The sequence below is a fragment of the Glycine max genome, chromosome 14 (genome assembly GCF_000004515.6).
Source record: "Glycine max cultivar Williams 82 chromosome 14, Glycine_max_v4.0, whole genome shotgun sequence".
Lineage (NCBI taxonomy): Eukaryota > Viridiplantae > Streptophyta > Magnoliopsida > Fabales > Fabaceae > Glycine > Glycine max.
In genome coordinates this window covers 13078995-13094990 of record NC_038250.2, presented here as the reverse complement: position 1 = coordinate 13094990, position 15996 = coordinate 13078995, and the positions used below count along the sequence as shown (strand labels likewise).

The following is a 15996-nucleotide window of genomic DNA, read 5'->3' as shown; positions in this document are numbered from 1 at the left end:
TTAAAAAGCCTATTTAATAAAATAGGTTATCCTGAACTTATAAAAAAAATCTTATTAAATCTAATAGGTCGACCTATTTATTCATTCAAATATAATAAAAAACTTAATATATATATATATATATATATATTATATTTTTATATTTAATATCTTAATAAATTAATAATCTTATATCATACATAAAATAAATATCTGATATAAAAAGATTTTTAAATTAAGTAATAGGAAGAGTGAGATCATATATATAAAAAATCTCTAATAGTCTAATAGGTCATGTTTGATATAAAAAGATCTTTAAATTGAGTAATAGGTTGAGTAAGATCATATATATAAAAAATCTCTAATAGCCTAATAGGTCATGTTAGATTATAATTTGTTTGTATAACAAGTTACTTATTTATAGGAAGTCTGACGTGACCTGATTTATTCAGACTCCTAGTGATAAATCAATTTTCCATAAAGATTAATGGTTAATATTTTGTATTAATAATATATTAAAAAAATACATTTATTTCTTTTCCTTTTCTATCTTCCAACGCCTCACATGTTTTTCTTTGCTTCTTTAACTTGTTTTCCCCTTTAGATTTTGGGGGAAATGCTTAAATTGAAACAATGCACGAGTGCACATGATTGTCGTGCAGTTGCCCCCACTCCAAAATTAAGTCTCATCTGTCCATTGTTGTCCTTCTTTTCCTTCTGCTGAGAAAGCGTGAGAGAAAGAGAAAGACACTTAAACAAAGAAAAGAAAAAATTAGACAGAGAATGCGCAAATAAAAGGTTCTAGAAAAGAAAACTAAAAGCAAATATTGTTTTTTCGATGTTTTAAAAAAGGAGGTCAAGCCTCAAAGAAGATCCAAAACACACACATTTCACTTTCTCTCACTCAGTGGCTAACAAAACCTCATTGAGAGTGTGAGTGTGTTTTTTTGTGCGTGCGTCAGTGAGTTAGTGTGTGTTCCTTTTCAGGCACAAGCCTTTCCTTCACACATCTATTTTTTTATATCTTTATCTTCATGTTTTCTTAGAAAGAAACAATGAAAACGAAGCTTCTTCTTATGCTTCTCATGCTCCTCCTTATTCTCCACAAACCCACTTGGATTCTTGCCTCTGCATACCCTCTTGCTCCCTCTCCTCAAGTTCCACCATTTTCTCCATTTCCCACTTCAATGTCTGCTTCCTCTCCAGGTTCTATGAAAATTCTTACTTTTTTTCTGATTTATTTTTTGGTTTTTCGCATTTATTTTTTTCGGAGACAATCATGTTTGAAGAACTGTCACATACTAAATGTAGATACTTTTCTCAACAAGAATTCGAACCGGATGCTATTCTTACGTGCTCTCTCTGTCACACTATCTGTTGTTTCTTTCTTATGATGGAGTTGGTACTCAACAGTTTCAAATTCAATACAAGCACTTAGTGCAGATAATCTATAGTAACCATTTTTTTAAAACTCATTTCTGGTACTGGTCTAATGTGTTTTATTGTGTGGATTTGGATCCTACCCTTTTGCTTAAACTCTATTAACTTGCCATTAATGGTTTGAAATTTGAATGAATAGTAGTACGTATTTTGTTTCTATGTATTTGATTTGATGCTTAGTGCCATATACTGCATATTGATCAGGAATTGTGATGGGGGCTGAACAGCAACACATGGATTCACACAAGAAAATGGTAATTGCTGTTGCCGTTGCCAGCACTTCACTTGGTGCAGTCATTTTGTGTGTGTTGTGCATCTGGATTTACTACACAAAGTACCCTTCAAAATCCAAAGGGAAAAACGTTCAAAGATCAGGTTTTTATTTTCTCCCTTTTATCACAATTCCATTTCTTAGAATCTTATGAAATTTGATCGGAGAAAACTTTTTCATTTTTATTTACATGTTCTGTTTTCACTTTGTTTCCTATTTTTATACAGGAAAAAATGACAACAGAAAACAATAAAGTTGTTTTTTGTTTTCATTGTTTCCTATACAAACTTTTTAAATCAGGAAACAAAGTAAAAAAAAAAAAAAAGATTTTTCAAACCAATCAATCTTTAGATTCATGTTTTGCTTCACAAATCACAATTTTGGGATGCCAAGAAAGTTTGATATTCAATTTGCTTCCTTGGTACTGTCTGGGATTTGTAATTTTTTTTTTACCTTCTGTAATTTGAATCCCAAGATGCTGAGAAAGGGCTAGCTTCATCACCATTTTTGAGTAAATTCAGCTCTATAAAGCTGGTTGGTAAGAAAGGGTGTGTTCCAATAATTGACTATAAGCAAATAGAAAAAACCACCGGAAATTTCGAGGAAATTAACATCTTGGGTGAGGGAGGTTTCGGATGCGTTTACAAGGCTCATTTGGATGATAATTTGGATGTTGCTGTTAAAAAATTGCACTGTGAAAATCAATATGCTGAGCAAGAATTTGAGGTAATGCTTTCTAACAATTTATTCATTTTTCTGTTTTTTTTTTTAAATATTATATTGAATAGTTGGACTTCTTTGAATTTGCAGAACGAGGTGGATTTGTTAAGTAAAATTCAACACCCAAATGTAATTTCTCTACTGGGTTGTAGCAGTAATGATGATACAAGGATTATTGTCTATGAATTGATGCATAATGGATCATTGGAAACTCAATTACACGGTAAAACATTGTTTTATATGCTTTATTACCTAGCATAAGACCCAGATTAAGAATTAATAAGGTCAATTATAAAACTATTATTTGAAGGACCTTCTCATGGCTCGGCATTGACTTGGCATTTGAGGATGAAAATTGCTCTTGACACAGCAAGGTGACCGTCCCAAACAGTTCTCTATCTATCTTCCTATTTATCAAGCAATGCTAGCAATACTCTTTTTAACATATTCCTTATTATTAATTGAAACTTATTGAGAGTCACAAAATAATATCTCGTACTACTTATTTAACGAGTCTTATAACTCAGTGACATTTAATAATTTTCAGCCAATAATAAAGTGTGTTAGAGAGTGTATTATTAGCATTTTTTATTTGGTTAATTGTCTCTTTGTTAACATGCTATTTGATTAATGTCAAGCAGGGGATTAAAATATCTGCATGAGCACTGTTACCCTCCGGTGATCCATAGAGATCTGAAATCTTCTAATGTTCTTTTAGATACAAAGTTCAATGCCAAGGTAAAACAAAATGGCCAAGTTCAATTTGCTGCATATATTATTTCCTTTTTGTACCATACATTTATTTATTGTGTTCTCACCAAAGCTTCTTTTCTGTGTGCTGGAGGATTCAGCTTTCTGATTTTGGTCTTGCCATAACCAATGGGTCCCAGAACAAGAATAACCTCAAGCTTTCAGGCACGTTGGGTTACGTTGCCCCGGAGTATCTTTTAGATGGTATGTATGCCAACTGAACTTCACATATAATTTAATGGCATATGCAATGGTCTAACAAGTTGCTAAATGTGTCCTTAAAACCAGATCCAAGATAATGGTCTTTTTGAACCTTGATGCATTAATTATATAAAGGGTGGGTTTGAAAGTGTGGTCTTTGCGAGAAATTATTACATCGTCGTAGGTAATTTCCATGTGACACACTATTGGGAATGTACCTGCTCAACTGACCTGACAACTTGCATAAATTATTTATTAAATTAATATGTTGTCAGTTACACGTTACAATTCCATATGCCTAGTTTGCTCCAGTTGCTTCTTGTCAGTGATAAAAAAAAAATACTAATGATAATAATAAATGTCCTAAGTGTGTGAACTGAAGTTTGCTCTCAGCTAGTTGAATTGATTCTTGTCTGAAAGATGGGAAACATTGGAAGCATAGCTTTGTATTATTCAGTTGAAGACTTTGATCATTTGGCAAGGATTGCTATTTTATTTTAATTATTATCAAGGTACTATGAATCAAAGTACTAGTAGATATTAATCAAGAGATATAAATTAAACGGATCACTTCTCCAAGGATTTAATTGGAACATGGAGAAACAGCTGTAGCAAAACTTGAATTATTAGCTGAGGAAATTACTTGCATTTTAATTATTATTATTATTATTTTTGTAGGTAAATTGACTGATAAAAGTGATGTGTATGCTTTTGGAGTTGTGCTTTTGGAGCTTCTATTGGGAAAGAAGCCTGTGGAAAAACTAGCACCAGCTCAATGCCAATCTATTGTCACATGGGTACTGTTTTTGCTTTGCTTGATGATAGAATTTAATTGGGTTGGTGTGGGAAAAGACATTTAACTATTTATGCTGGTTGCAGGCTATGCCACTGCTCACAGACAGATCTAAGCTTCCAAACATTGTGGATCCTGTAATTAAGAATACAATGGACCCCAAGCACTTATACCAGGTTTTAGTGCCTCGGAGTCAGAACTCACTCAGACACATTTTCCAGTTTATTACTACTTACCCTTTTTGGCAATGATAATAGTCATAAGATTTAGCCATACTGTCTTACAAGATTTTTTTTAATTAATCCTCCTAATAATTTATGAAGAATATATTAAGTGAAAACTAAATATGTTTAATACTACTATCTTTAAAACATAAAAATAATTAATATTTTCTTCATTTAAAAATAAGAAGATTAATAGAAAGATATTATATTATATAGAATTATTCTACTCATCATACCAGTTATAGTTTACTAATGACTTATGTTACCATTTCCTTCTCCAATGCATTTGTAACCGAGAAATGATAGCAACACAATCTTTAACTTATATTCTTTTTGATGATATTAGTTGAAATTAGTATAAATCCCACTAAATGAGATAGGCTCAAACCTGAATTTTCTCTAGCATCTACACCTATAAGGAGGAGAGCAAAAACATAGGATTCACATGGGACTTATCTGACAAATGAATCCCATGTGAACCTTGTATCTTTCTCTCTCCTCGTTACACAAAGTAATTTGAGTCTTGTGTGTTTTTATCTCTCCTCGCTACATGATGTCACAGACTAGAAATGGATTTCATACCTATTTCCTGAGTTGAAGTAGCATTTTTCTCTTCTGTATTTTGATAATCTACTTAACTGTAACCTTGACTTTGTACATTGTAGGTTGCTGCTGTAGCCGTGCTATGTGTGCAACCAGAACCAAGTTACCGTCCTCTGATTGCCGATGTTCTCCACTCATTGATCCCTCTTGTGCCAGTAGAGCTTGGAGGAACACTCAAAGTTTCACAACTGCCACAGCAAGTCTGACCCGCTGACCCACCTGAGGATTCTAGTCAATGATCAGTTTGAGACAACCTCACATATCGATGATCCATCAATGACATGTTTTGTGATGCTCTACCCATCTGGTGAGGCTTTAGTAAGGCTTGAAATTACTGAAAGATCCATAACAACTACACTGATTCTGTAATAAACACATGCAGCCCGGGAGTGTGACTTAGAAACAGAGAAATTGAGGAAAGAGTAGGCTTGAATGGTGGAGAAGAGCATTGGATTGTTAATGATAAATGGGAGGAAATTGATTTCACTTTTGTGAAAATTTGTGTATAGAGTGGTGATATTGCGGAACAGTGAACTGTTCAGAGAGGATCCCATTGTCTTTCATTCCCACTTTTGGCATGTGAAATTCAGTAAACCAGACTACTAATAATTCGTACATAAATTTCTGAGAAATACTAGCAATACGCTCCAATACACACTCTCCTTGGTGATTGAAATTTCCTGAAACTCGCAAAATAATGTGACTTTCACTGATTATATGTTAGTCTCACTTATTTTGTATTTCCTAATAAATTTCAGTTAATGATATTGAGTAAATTTAAAAAGAATATGTTAGAAAATACATTTTTCACGTTCTTCTAAATTTGATACTGCTAAATCAAGGGAATTAGAAATGTAGCTCGCTTATTATTAAGAGTCCCCAACTTCCCCTCCTTCCATTTCCTTCCAACTAAACATTGTATAAAGGAATTTCAACATGGTAACTCATTCAGATTCCACACAGATGACGAGCCTTGCTTGCCTTTATTTTTTTGGTTCGAGTTGGCAAACAGTATGTATGTGTATATTATAGTCAAATATTTTACTTTCTTGGTTCTTAAGTAACTCATCACCAATCACAATAAATGACATTGGTGAACTGAAACTCTGAAGGTTGATATCAACATAAATGAATCGATCATATTGAAAGTAGGATTTAACAAAAGAAGATACGTACTAACCACTCAAGCACATATGACTAACGAAACTATTGTTAACCATGATTTATTCAATCTCACCCATATGAAATGATGAACATCCTCACTATGCATCAGTACTTTGATTCAACTAGCTTTAAGTCTGAGAAGCTGACTCATTATGCATCAATACTTTGAGTCAATTTGTTTCAAAGTTACAAAATTTCCTAAGGGACTTTGAGGTACATATATTTTCATGTATGCCAATCGCTCTCGATTGGTATAATACTCACCAAAAATATCTGATAGAGTTTCAGCTGACATTATGATATGAGTCAATAATAGCATCTGCAAGGTATTCACATTTAGCCAATGACAATCCTGCCAGGGAAATCCTTCCATCCTTTGTCATGTATACGTGCCACTTGTTTGTCATGTTGTCACTCTGATGAGAGACACAAGATATCATTTAAGAACAAGACAGTCAATATTACAATACTGTAAAATCGACGATGTTTTCATTTAGTCAATGAAATAGGACTCAACATAGTGTATAAAAGCCACAAGTTGATCACATGCAAGAAGTTGTAATAACAGTAGTCAATTACCTGGTTCGTGTTCAAGCCCGTGAATGAGAACATGCCTATCTGCTTAAGTATGAATGACCAATCCTTTCCACTTTTGTCTTTTGAAGTAATACTATCATATAGCTGCTGTCTAACATTCTTTATCCTTCCAGCCATCATTTCCATCTCTGCTTTCCATTCATTAAAGAGAACTGGGTTTCCAACAACATCGGCAACTATCCTAGCCCCGTGTACTGGAGGATTAGAGTACATTGGTCGGGCAATCCTTTTCAACTGGCTTTTTACCCTGAAACACATTGTCGATCAAGAAAGAACTTCTACTGAGGCATACATTGTCACAATCAAGTTGAATCTAAGATGTCATCTTTCTAGTTAAAACAGAAATAGTCAACTAGGGCATTTTGTCATGATGTTGGTTAAGACAATATTAGTGCATTTGGGTAAACAACTTAATTAAGCACTTGTTGAATCAACACTTACCATGTAAACGCTTAAGAATAAGATGTTTCTATAATTGAAGAAAAAGGGTTAAACTGTTTTCATATAAGCTGTAAGCTATTTTTACAAGCTACCTTGAAGAGTTCTATGAAATAAACTAAAAGCCACTTATGGACATATCATGAACTAGTTTCATAAGCTCCCCAAAACATACTTAAGTGCTTATATCATATGTTCAAATAAAATGTAAATAATATCTTCGAAACACACAGAATATCTTCTATGTACTTAATTGCAACTACTTCATACTACATGCACTTAATTGATAAATTGATCCCTTCACCTTTCTAGAAAAGGAATAAAAATGCACGGGAATGAAGTAGACAGATTCAATCTTTTTCTTAGACATGCCTTGTCAACTTCAGATATCAGAAAGAATGGAAGATTTAATTTACCATACCTTGCTGCAGATTCGGGCGATGATGAAACCACATTGATTGCTCCAATCCTTTCGGCATAGAGACCGAGATTTTTACTGTAAGATTGAGCTACAAGAACCTCCATGCCACGTGCCACAAACAGTCTCACAGAAGCTGCATCTTCATCAAGGCTTCCACTAGCAAACCCCTAAAATTAATGAGGAGTTCATCATGTTGCTAAATAGGTTCCAGGTCTCTATAGGGTGTTTGGATTAGATTTAATTTTTATAGAATCAACTCCAATTCCACGTTGAAACTCATAGCAAAAAATAGTTGCTTCCACTTTTTCAATTTTTCACCATGATTTTATGGGTCAATCAATTCTGGTAGCTATCCAAACACACTTTAAGTCATAATTCTTAATATGCTAATGGTTTTTAATATAGGCTAGCCAGAAAATTCTCATTTACCCAAAGATTGGTACCTGGTAAGCAACATCAAAAAAGGGAATGTGGTTTTTTTCTTGAATTACATCAGCTATTTTTTCCCACTGTTCAGGTGTTGGATCGATACCAGTAGGGTTATGAGCACATCCATGAAGTAAGATAAAAGATCCTTCCGGAGCTGACTGAAAAAATGTAGAAATGTACAATTAGGCATTGTTCAATTTTATATTGGATTGAAGGAACCTTTAAATCAAATGAGAATTCATGTTCCTATGTACGTCTTCATATAACAAGACATTAAGTTACAATTACTACATCAATTAAGCATCAAATACAATTACACTGCAATGGCATGTTAATCAAAACAATTACATCAGTTGTATTTCAAGTGAAAGATATTTTTGAAAACATGTATTTTGAGATAAGATGACAAGTGTTGGGACTACAATGAAAGATCAAGAGGAAAAAAATTCAAATAGAACATTCTTGCATATTGATTTCTAGTTCAGACAAAACAGTTAACCCAACACTGTTCATAGACCATTTCACTTTCTAAATTTTAGACCAGGATCTAACCTTTATATCTTCTATCATGCCCTCAAAATCCAAGCCAACTGTCTTGGGATCATAATATCGGTACTCAGACCATGGGACACTAGCATCATTGAAAATATTCTTGTGATTACCTGCAAGACAATAATGTTACCCAGGATGTTTGAACTCCCAAACAAGTATCACGACCAAGTTAAGCAGAGAAGCAGTCAGATACATACCCCAGGTAGGAGCTGATATCAAAACTTTTGCCCCAGGAAAATATCGTTCTATCAGAGCTGCACCTAGTCGCAGAGAACCAGTTCCAGAAAGACCTTGGACAGTGGCAACCTGGTTGCAACTGAATAATGTAAGTAAAAAATGAAAAAATTCATAACCAATAAAATGTAATGTCTTTCAAATTTCAAATCATCTATATTTTCTATATCAACTACATACTCTTTGCTGTTTGATTGCTGGGTTGTCTGCTCCAAGTAACAACTCTGCAGTTGCCTTATTAAATGCAGCCGAACCCTCAATTGGGAGATACTGCACTTAGAAGTTAAATCATAGTTAATAATCTAAAGGCCAATGGGTCCACACACATAAAGACACATGATGTAAAGAAAATTACCTCTTTGTTATCCCCTCTCTCCAGCATAAGATTCTCTGCCTAAGAAAAATAAGAATTTCATCTAAATCAGCATTAACTCAATCCAAAAGTAGTCTTAAGTTTGTGATCATGAAGCAAAATTAGGAGCAAACATAAGACAGGAGAACTATGCAAACTAGGGGCACTCAGATCACAGCAGACACATAAAGTAAGGAACAAAGACCTTCTTAACAACATTAAGCACATATGGCTGTAGTTCTTCTGTTCTGTATGCCCCAACTCCAAGATTGAGCTTGACATCACTATTGTCCACCTTAAATGCCTCAGAAACTCCTAGAATTGGATCAGGAGGCGCCATAGGTATGCCTTCAAACCGAGAAACGTTAACTGCAACAGCCATAGAGATCCGACCTCTAGACTGAAACAAAATTGATAGAAATTATATTAGCACGCTTGCACACACACACACAGTTTCTGTTAGGCATGAGAATCAATTTCCCAAACAATTACAAGTGTATTATAGAAGGAAGAATAAAAAGGGAAATTAGTTTTAAAAAGGAGCAGTTAGAAGAGTTAGTTGGCTAACTGTTAGTGTGAGGGTTCTCTATTATAAATAGGCCTCTAAATACGGAGGTGGGATTATCTTTTGTAAAAACTTGGATATACAACTGGGATTACCCAGTGTGAAAGGAGAGTGCTCCTTTGGGTACACTTGTGTACATTTGTTCTTCCCTATTCTAGATAATTCTCTCAATCTTTTCTCACTTCTTTCTGTTTGACTCTGATTTGCCTACTACACCGATTCTGTGTGTGTGATAATCATCTTTGTTAGAGTAAGATTCCTAACAGTTTTTGTGTCCATACATTCCTTAATCCTCACTACCTACTTTTGCTTACAACTGTTTTTCCATCAAATATGAAATGAAAAATGGCAATATAATAACTACGATCCAAACTGTTTTATTTATTTTTATATCTTAAAAAGAAGTTTAATTATATAGACTCTCAGTATAAAACATCTTTACACAGACACACATCCACATCCAGTAGGAATTTACCTTATCACCACAACCACATCATATTAGTGAACAGGATGACATGGTAAAGTAGTCAAATCTTATTGAATATGCCAATGTAGAGATGTTTTATAATGGAGTATATACATTGAACTCTAACAAAAATTACTAGAGTGAGGTTAATTTAACAGAACGATTAAAACTAGTTAGCAAAGAATATGAATAAATAACACTTAGTGTGCCAATAGTCCTACCTGATAGATTATAAAGTAATATGAAAGCATAATGGATAAACCAAAGCAATAAAAAACAAATTGAGGAAAAAATTTAGATATAGTTCCTTAAGTGCTTTTAGTGTTGTTCTTCAATCAAAATTGAAGGGTTTTTTTTTTTATCCATAGGAATCAAACTCAGGTAGCAGAGAATTTACAAGAACTCACACATAGGCTGTTCAATCAAAATTGAAGTTTAATCCTCATAAATAGAAACTTGCATTAAATGCCAACATAAATTGTAGTAAAACTCTAATTCTGATTGGATAAAATCTCCAAAAGCACTTATAAAACCGTATCCAAAACTGAAGCAAGAAGTTTAGTTATTACTATATAGTACATACCCTTGAACTAGAGAAGGAATTGGGTCCTCTGTGGAATCCCAAAGTGTTGTCTCTAATCATGGGCTTTCCCTGTTGGACACCAACGTTAAATCACGAAAAGGGCAATCATTAATCATTACAATTCACGAAGCAATGCCGGAACAAGCAGAAAGCGGTTACCTTGTGCGTGGTGGACAGAGAACATGAGGGTGAGACAGAGTGCGAAGCTGCGGAGAGAACCGACGAAGCCATCTGCAATAGAAAATGGTTAAGCAGTTGTAACAATTCACGAGATGTAACACAACAGTTATTATGTTTAACTATGAATAATGGATCTATCTATGATTGATTAATCGGAATAGCGTAGAGAATACGATGAGATCAAGTAGTAGTAGTACGTTTCTGTGAACGAATCACTTAAAAAGTGTGTTTGTAGAGAGATAGAAGAAGGAAACAGTGGGCCACTACGAGAACGAAGTGAAAGTGAAAGTGCCCACCGTATTGATTTGTCAACGACAAAATTGCCACGGGCTCGCACATCACATATTTTCTTGGCTTTAATTTTAGTGTTTACTTAAGTGTGATAGTGACCAGGGTATGTTAAACTTGCGGGTTGTACGGATAATGAAGTCTTTTTTAATCCGTATAACTATAGGCAAATTTTGAGTCAGCTGATGAATCTGGCTGACTTGACAAGCTAAATCTGTGGACTCATGGGCTAGTCTACCAAACCCACAAAAGACATTAAAATCTTCTTGATATTTAAATTAGAAGGTTTGGATGCTTGATGTTATAAATTTTGATATATTTTAATTACAAATGTTGGTATATTTTAATTTAATAGATTTTAGCTTAAAAAATAAAAAAAGAAAAAGAGAAAATTCTTTTAATTTGATATTTTTTGGTTTTTTAGCTTATTATTTGCGTCTACAAACTAATTTATTTATCTTTGGATTTTGTGTATTGAATATGGGTCTAAAAAAGACAATTTATCTCACAAATCGAGCTTATTTGGCCCATATAAAATGTGGGCTTCACAAATTGGGCCTTAATGGGTCAAATAGGTCCATATACTTACCTCTAATAATGATACACATTTTTTAAATTAAATTTTGGCTTAGTTCTATTTTTTTAATAAACTTAGTTCTATTTATATCCCTTACATTTTGTTTGATAAAATTTAATAGTATTTCGTTTGTCACGTAGGTGACATGGGTTTGATCTTGACAACTGCGCCAATTTATTTGTTGCCTTCTTGGCAAACATCCTAAGGTTGTACAAGTAGAATAAAATGAAAGTTCAAGTATCATATGCATAGAAACTTGTGTAATATTTTCCAAAAGAATAACATTCACTAATTACGGCTATTGAAAACAATGGTTTTAATTGAATTGCGATAATGTAAATGCCAAGAACTAAAATAAACAAAAAAATTAAAGAGTAAAAGAACAATAAACTGTTTTTGGTAATTTTTACAAATACTTGGAATGTGGTAAAAAAAAAACATAAACAACAATGAATAAAAGTGTTGGGGTTGACTTCACCAAATCATCCCTTCATGCATACAAAGGTCACTATCTAGTTTAAGGTTCATTTATTATCATCAACTCAACAAATACTCAAACCTCAATTCCTTGGATGGAAAGAGTCTAAGTCCCTTGACTAAACTATCAATCCTTTGCATAGTCTAGCTAAGTGACTTGCTTTAGGAACACAAATTAAAAGATGACTAATAAGCTTGCTCTATTCCTAGCAACAAAATCCATTAGGTGTTCTTCTCCATTTCTAGGTTTAAATATACTTTCCAATCATATTCAAACCACAAATCAAGCAAAGGGTGATCAAGCCAAAGTAAGCATTAAGAGTATAAGAGAACACTTGATAGAGATCCAACAAGCATAATATTTCAAGATTTTTAGCATTTATTATCCTTGAAGATATTTGAGGATAACATAAAATATTTAAAGATGTTGAAGATATCATCAAATAATTGGCCTTTATTATTAGGATTTTGAGTCAATATGTTTAGGATATGTTTTTATCTTTTTATTAGGATGATGATTATATCTTATTAAGATTTGTTTCCTCTAGTAGGATTTTATCTTATATTTGGATTCATTTCCTTTATTAGGATGAACATTGTATCATATTAAGATTAGTTTCCTCTATTAGGATTTTATCTTATGTTTAGTTCATATAAGATTATATTTTGTTTAGAATTTGTTTTTTATCACTTGTTTTTTTTTTTACTTTGTCATAAATAGGAAGTCATGTACTAGAGAACAAGAATAAGTTGAATCTACATAACTATTAGAGTGTTTTCTCCATTGTGAGAGTTCCCATGTGTTCTTGTGGTTAGGGTCAAGCTTCTTGATAACTTTGGTTCTATTGGAAAGTCACGATTAGGATCAAGTTTCTCATGTTTTGTTTGTTTGAAAATAATGAAAATAAACCTGAGGATGTGTTCAATTAAATCAACCCCCATCAATGGTAAACCTAACTACAAGAAAAAATGAAGAAACTTGGTAGGGAAACCATGGAGAGCAAGGGAGAGCTTCCCAACTTTCACCCAAAGCCCTAGATAGTTCCCCCAATCAAATCCATAAAAATTCCCTTTTTCCAACCCTTCCCCTTAAATCACTTTGTTTTGGTCTCACTTAAGCCACATCAACACTCTCATGCCCTACATCAAGTTTTCTGACACCCAACCTTAGATTTGGTAGCAAGTAAAGGGACTTTTCTACATTCTCAAACCCAGTCTCAAATCTCCTAAGCCCAGCCTCAACAAGAAAAGGGAAACATGTTGGTTTTGGCTTTCAAAAGAAATTAAAAAGTAGTGGTTATGCCTTAAAAACAATTTCTTACTACAATGGTGAGAAATGAAATGAAAATTGATTACAAATACATGGTTTGTGTTTGGATCCATTTAACAATGTTTTTCCCTCTATTATTCTCTTTCATATTTATCTTAAATCAAACATTTCTAAGTTTTCTCTATTTTTGACCTATTTCTATTTATTTTATTTCTCTCTTTCCTATTTTCATATATTATATTTTTAATCTATTTCTTTCCTTCTTACACCCTTAATTCATGTATAAAAAAACACACACCCTTAATTGCTTCAATAATTTCAATACCTTATTTTCAATTAGGTGAATTGGATCCCAAAATTTTTCTCCAAATGCTAATCAAGTCCACTTGCCAGTATGCTATCAATTTTTTTAATGTTTTTTTGCTTATGTGACACTTAAAGATTTTCTTTGGAAACCCTTGAACCTATACTTGTCCAAGACTTCCTTAGCACTTAATTCCCACTCCATTTGTGCCTAGTTACTGTCATTTTCATTTTTGGGTCTTGGTTGAGTTTTGGAGAAGAAGAGAATAAGAGTGCTTGCTTGGACTGCTTGTTTTATGACTTTTGAGCTTCAAGCCCTTCATCCTCCACCATTTTCATGCTTCAAGTTGAGGTATGGAGGAGTTATATTTCTTACTCTTGCTTGTTCATGGAGTATTCTCCATTAGATTGTTGTAGGAGTATGGGAAGTTAGCTCTCCATAAATTAATACTTTATGTCCTTTTTTTTTCAGATTTTGTACTAAGGTTGTTAGAACTTGTAAACTGTTGTTATTTTGAGTGTTTAATATGTGGAAACATGTTTGATATGATTGGGATTCTATTTAGGTTGATTTGGAAGCCATTGGGAGTGAAAAAATCCCTTTTCGAAGCTCTGTAGTGTCATGGCACTTAAGCGAGGAGTTGCTCGCACTTAAGCTAGATTACATGTAGGGAAAATGGGCTACTGGTTTTCAAGCTTAAGCATGGCTAGAACTAGGCTTAAGTGTGGCCAAGCTTAAGCATGGATTGAACCAAGCTTAAGCATGACCAAGCTTAAGCGTAGGCTAAACCAAGCTTAATCAAGATGACTTGCAAGGGAAAATGAGTTATTGGATTTCAAGCTTAAGTGTGGATTGAATAAGGCTAAAGCATGACTGAGCTTAAGTGTGGGTTGATCCAAACTTTAGTGAGACTAAGCTTAAGCGTAGGTTGAGCCAAGCTTAAATGTCAGGATGAAAATATACAGAATGTATTAGGAATGACTTCCAAATGAGTATGGAAGGAGATGAGAGAGCCCTTTCCCATTTTAGTCATGGTGAGAGTGTGTAGAACGCGACATGATTATAATGTGCATACCACATCGTTCAAGAAATAGGATCTTCTAGTGATGGCTAGTTATAGAGGCAAGCTTTGGAGAGGTTATGTGGGGAGCTTTGTCTGTGTTGTGTGTTATGTTTGTGAAGGATAAGGTAATGATGGATAGACCCTTGAGATAGTGGTGGAGATGTGGATCTCCGTATGATGTGTTGAGGAACTCGTGTGTTTAGTTGACCACTATCGGGTACCATTAATAGAGGAGCTTACACAGACCTGTAAAGGACAATCCTGTTGGGGAACGTCGTTGAGGAGTTAGTCCTCAGAAGTAGTGGATGACCTTGGATTAGTACTCAAGGTACGTTCGCTGGCTTGCTATTTCTTGGGGGTGTGAGGCTGAGTTTGTGGTCAAGTTTCCACAATGCCAACTTGGCAACCTCGACAAAATGTGATGCATAACCAATGTTGGTGAGAGCTTATCATTGTACCATAATGAGGTATACTCCCAATCATCATCTAGCTTAAAATGTGTAAGACCACTAAGTTTTGGAAGTTCTAGTGGTAGTAAACCCATGGTGTGATAAATCAAGAATCAATTGGAAACATGAATATGAATGTGAATGAAACCGTGAGAGGACCACCTCGCGATGGTTAGTATGTATGTTTGAGATTGTAAGGTCGTTTGTTTGTAGTTTTAGAGGGGATGAGTGGCTCACTCCATACACCTTTTGTTTTTCAAAGAAAGATGAATGACTCGATGCTAACAACAAAGATTTGATGGAAAAGTTGTGATAAGCACTAAGGAGGTGATTGTACTTGTTTGAGAAGAAAAAGGATTCGTTGGGGATGCCCTGAGAGTTTTGAAGTAGGTACATAAGGATTGAGTTTTCTTTGAGTCACTGCTCTGAGTCTCAGTCTTGTACAAAAAAGGGTAGATTAAGTTTTAAACTTATGATGTTGTCATTCTTTTGCAAGTGATTCAAATGTATTAAGTATATAATTTCACGAATGTAAACATGAATTATAATTGTATAATGTAGTTGTTTAATGAGATATAATTGATACTTTACAAATGAGCTTTTTAT

The 15996-nt window shown here is 33.9% G+C and overlaps 2 protein-coding genes across 5 annotated transcripts; one reads left to right on the top strand and one right to left on the bottom strand.

Moving 5' to 3' along the window:
- The first annotated feature begins 587 nt into the window (after positions 1-587).
- On the top strand, positions 588-6071 carry LOC100812044 (probable receptor-like protein kinase At1g80640). 2 transcript variants are annotated; one of them, XM_003544553.5, is made up of 10 exons: positions 588-1185; positions 1624-1794; positions 2166-2416; positions 2501-2633; positions 2721-2784; positions 3052-3148; positions 3262-3364; positions 4040-4158; positions 4241-4330; positions 5044-6071. In XM_003544553.5, the coding sequence occupies exons 1-10, from the start codon at positions 1035-1037 to the stop codon at positions 5185-5187; spliced, it is 1323 nt and encodes a 440-aa protein (XP_003544601.1). In that variant the 5' UTR covers positions 588-1034; the 3' UTR covers positions 5188-6071. The 2 variants fall into 2 exon arrangements, with proteins under 2 accessions (XP_003544601.1, XP_040865327.1); XM_041009393.1 differs by having other exon boundaries at positions 715-1185; positions 2166-2633; positions 5044-5721.
- A 117-nt stretch (positions 6072-6188) lies between these two features.
- LOC100811514 (aspartate aminotransferase P2, mitochondrial) lies at positions 6189-11364 on the bottom strand. Of its 3 annotated transcripts, none has more exons than XM_003544552.5 (12): positions 11160-11364; positions 10942-11013; positions 10783-10851; positions 9374-9568; positions 9172-9210; positions 8997-9086; positions 8780-8888; positions 8583-8692; positions 8045-8188; positions 7602-7768; positions 6725-6989; positions 6189-6561 (listed from the first exon to the last, which is right to left on the bottom strand). In XM_003544552.5, exons 2-12 carry the CDS (start codon positions 11011-11013, stop codon positions 6430-6432), a joined length of 1392 nt encoding a protein of 463 aa, XP_003544600.1. In that variant the 5' UTR covers positions 11160-11364; the 3' UTR covers positions 6189-6429. The 3 variants fall into 3 exon arrangements, with proteins under 3 accessions (XP_003544600.1, XP_040865328.1, XP_014622519.1); XM_041009394.1 differs by having other exon boundaries at positions 11259-11332; XM_014767033.3 differs by having other exon boundaries at positions 11136-11243.
- Positions 11365-15996: the final 4632 nt, after the last annotated feature.